The sequence below is a fragment of the Pistacia vera genome, unplaced genomic scaffold, assembly GCF_008641045.1.
Source record: "Pistacia vera cultivar Batoury unplaced genomic scaffold, PisVer_v2 Contig911, whole genome shotgun sequence".
Lineage (NCBI taxonomy): Eukaryota > Viridiplantae > Streptophyta > Magnoliopsida > Sapindales > Anacardiaceae > Pistacia > Pistacia vera.
In genome coordinates, this window is record NW_022196792.1 from 1 (window position 1) to 3,150 (window position 3,150).

The 3,150-nt window shown below is 38.0% G+C and overlaps 1 protein-coding gene across 1 annotated transcript; it reads left to right on the forward strand.

Annotated features, from left to right (window-relative positions):
* The first annotated feature begins 716 nt into the window (after positions 1-716).
* On the forward strand, positions 717-2,129 carry LOC116119923 (leucine-rich repeat receptor-like serine/threonine-protein kinase BAM2). Its single transcript, XM_031405863.1, has one exon. It carries the CDS (start codon positions 789-791, stop codon positions 2,127-2,129), a length of 1,341 nt encoding a protein of 446 aa, XP_031261723.1. The 5' UTR covers positions 717-788.
* Positions 2,130-3,150: the final 1,021 nt, after the last annotated feature.

The following is a 3,150-nucleotide window of genomic DNA, read 5'->3' on the forward strand; positions in this document are numbered from 1 at the left end:
ATGCCATCGGAAGGTGCTTATTTTTTGCTGCACTTTCTGAGTTCCTTTTGCAAGCTATGTTTGGATCTGTTATAGTATTGTGTAACTAGGCCTTTTGGATAAAGGGAGAATAGGATATTTACTAATTTTACTAGGCATTTTGTATTCTATAGAGCTGTTTCTTCTCTCGACTTTTGTATGCATTTTGTTAGACATAGGTTATACTGGCAATAGCATTGCATCACCCACAGGGAGCTAACCACATCTCCCTTAAAACTTTAGTCAATAGGGATATAAGAACTGAGAATACTATTTCCAAACTTCTAGAATGTCCGGACTTGAATCATATTTTTGACTCTGGAATTACCCTCGACAGGAAATTGTAAATTGGAAAATAACGAAAGCTGAATGGTATTGGATCTTCAGAAATTGGAATTAATTGAATTATATTAAAGGTGAATATGTGGTTTCCAGGGGACCTATAAAATTTAAAGGTCACGATCAAGAGCACATGCATCTAATCTGTTGCTTATTATTGGATTTTCTTTCAAGCCATTCTCAGTCCCATTATGTCTCTCGCTGATGAATCGTCGTCAACATCACAGTCTGCCGATAGGCTTCAATAATTAAACAGATTCAGTACACCCCATATCTCAGATGGGCCCCCAATTAGAGTTATGTTTTAATCCAAATCCTATGGTCACATTAATTATATGATTTATCTAGCATCTACAGTATGAAATATATCTAAAGCGTCTTTCTCACACTCGCTCTTAACTCTCCATTCTTTGCAAGCAAAATCTTCCTTCATGCTGACAAATCTTCTAAATTCAGATCCAAAACTTCCCAGAAACTCAACTCAACAACACCACACAAATATGTCGAAACGCTCGGCTACACTAAATTTCTTCCTACTTCTTATGATCACATTTTCTGAACTGTTCTACACAGTATGTTCAAGAACCCACCCAGGCGACATAAAAGTCCTCAAAGATCTGAAGAAGGGGCTAGACCCCAGCTCCATAGCTCCTGGATCATGCTTGAGTTCATGGGACTTCTCATTGGACCCATGTGACTACCTCTTCAGTGAACACTTTACATGTGGGTTTAGGTGCGACAGAATCGTCTCCGGCGCATCACGAGTCACTGAGATCACTCTTGACCCGGTTGGATACGCGGGTTCTCTCACGTCTACCAACTGGGACCTCCCTTACGTACAAACCTTTGACATTTCAGACAACTCCTTCTCTGGCTCAGTTCCTCATTCACTCTCCAGGTTAACTCGTTTGCATCGACTCAGTCTCTCCAGAAACTCTCTTTCAGGTGAAATACCTGATTCTCTTGGGTCACTCTCTCACCTTGAAGAACTTTATCTCGATAACAACCATTTTCAGGGACTAATACCGTCAAGTTTCAACAATTTGAAGAGCTTAAAACGACTAGAAATTCAACAAAACAACATTTCCGGCGAGTTTCCTTTTCTGAGTTCACTCAAAAACTTATATTTTCTTGATGCAAGTGATAATAACTTCACTGGAAATATTCCCTCTGCATTGCCATCATCGCTCGTAGAGTTCTCGATTCGTAACAATAACTTGGAAGGAAATCTTCCAGAGAATGTGAGGGACTTGGAGTACTTACAAGTTCTTGATCTCAGCCACAACAAGTTATCTGGTCCTATAGTTTCAGTTCTGTTTGATCATCCTTCTTTACAACAACTCACTCTCTCCCACAACAACTTCACGTTTTTACAAGTTCCAAGTAACATGGGCTTAACTAGTAAGTTAATAGCTCTGGATTTAAGCTTTAACGAGCTCCAAGGTTTTTTACCAGCTTTTATGGCTTCAATGCCAAAGTTGTCAGCTCTTTCTTTGGAGCATAACAAGTTCACGGGGATGATACCATCACAGTATGCCTTGAAAGTAGCTGTTCCAGGGGGTAATACGTCGTCGTTTGAGAGGTTGTTATTGGGTGGTAATTATTTGTTCGGACCCATACCCGGTGTTTTAATGGGCATGAAACCTGGTTATGCTAATGTCAGTTTAGTGGATAACTGTTTGTATAGGTGCCCTGAAACTTTCTTCTTCTGTCAAGGTGGGAATCAGAAGTCGTTAGTTGATTGTAAGAGCTTTGCACCTATGATTCCATAAACAAATTAATCTATAATTATATGATTATGATATTTTTTGCTTTTGTCTCGTGCTTAGTTTTTGTTTCTGAGATGAGAAAAAGAACACAGGCCACCCAGCCAACGCCAGGGCAACAGTTTCTTTAAACAACTTAATTATGGAAGAAATGAAACTTTTGTTTTTAGCTGCAGATGATAAAAGATTTTGGGAGAATGTAATTCTACCATGTTGATTACTTGATTCTAGTAATCAAATGAGAAAGAATAGGTTGAGTAAATTAAAGAATTCACTGGGCTGTGCAAACCTGCAAACTTTTCTTTAATAAAGTACATACTGCTACAAAAGCCAAGTAAGTGGGTACTGGGTAGTAACATTGACAGAATCGATTTTTATAAATTATTGTTTATAGATTTTTATATATAGTTTAGGTAATCATTGGCAGAGCCTGATCAGTGTCTCTCCACTGAGATTTTCCTTCAAATTCTTTAAGGATCCTAGACCCTCCATCTTCTGTATTAAAATTATTTTAGGAAATCTAGATCCAAAACTGTGCAATTTCTTGAAATAAAATGCATGATACGAATCTCGTTACATATTAACATAACAATTAAACAATAGACAGTCAATTTGGTAAAGCCATAGCATTAAAGGATGTTTATGAACCCCTTGCCAGCTTAAAAGACAAGCACAGAAGTTCATGAACATATTAAGTTTTACCCTCTAATATAAAAACATAGCGTAGTCAGGGATATCTTTGAAAATGAGAAGCTTCCTCTTTAAAGTGCACTGCCTCCATGTGCAATTCTCTTATTGCCTGCAGAAGGGGTCCTTGGTGTTGATTTTGAGTTAAATGGAGGATAAAGAATTCAATGTGCAGTAGTAATAAAAACCAAAGGGGTCGCTGAAGAGCCACATGTACTGACCCGGCCTTAATTATGAACTACCTGCCCATCTCTGACTTCGTTTTAATTAAAAAATTCAGTATTTTCAGTCAGTACATGTTAGCTTTGAAATTCCCAACTCTCATGTGATTGTGATGCTT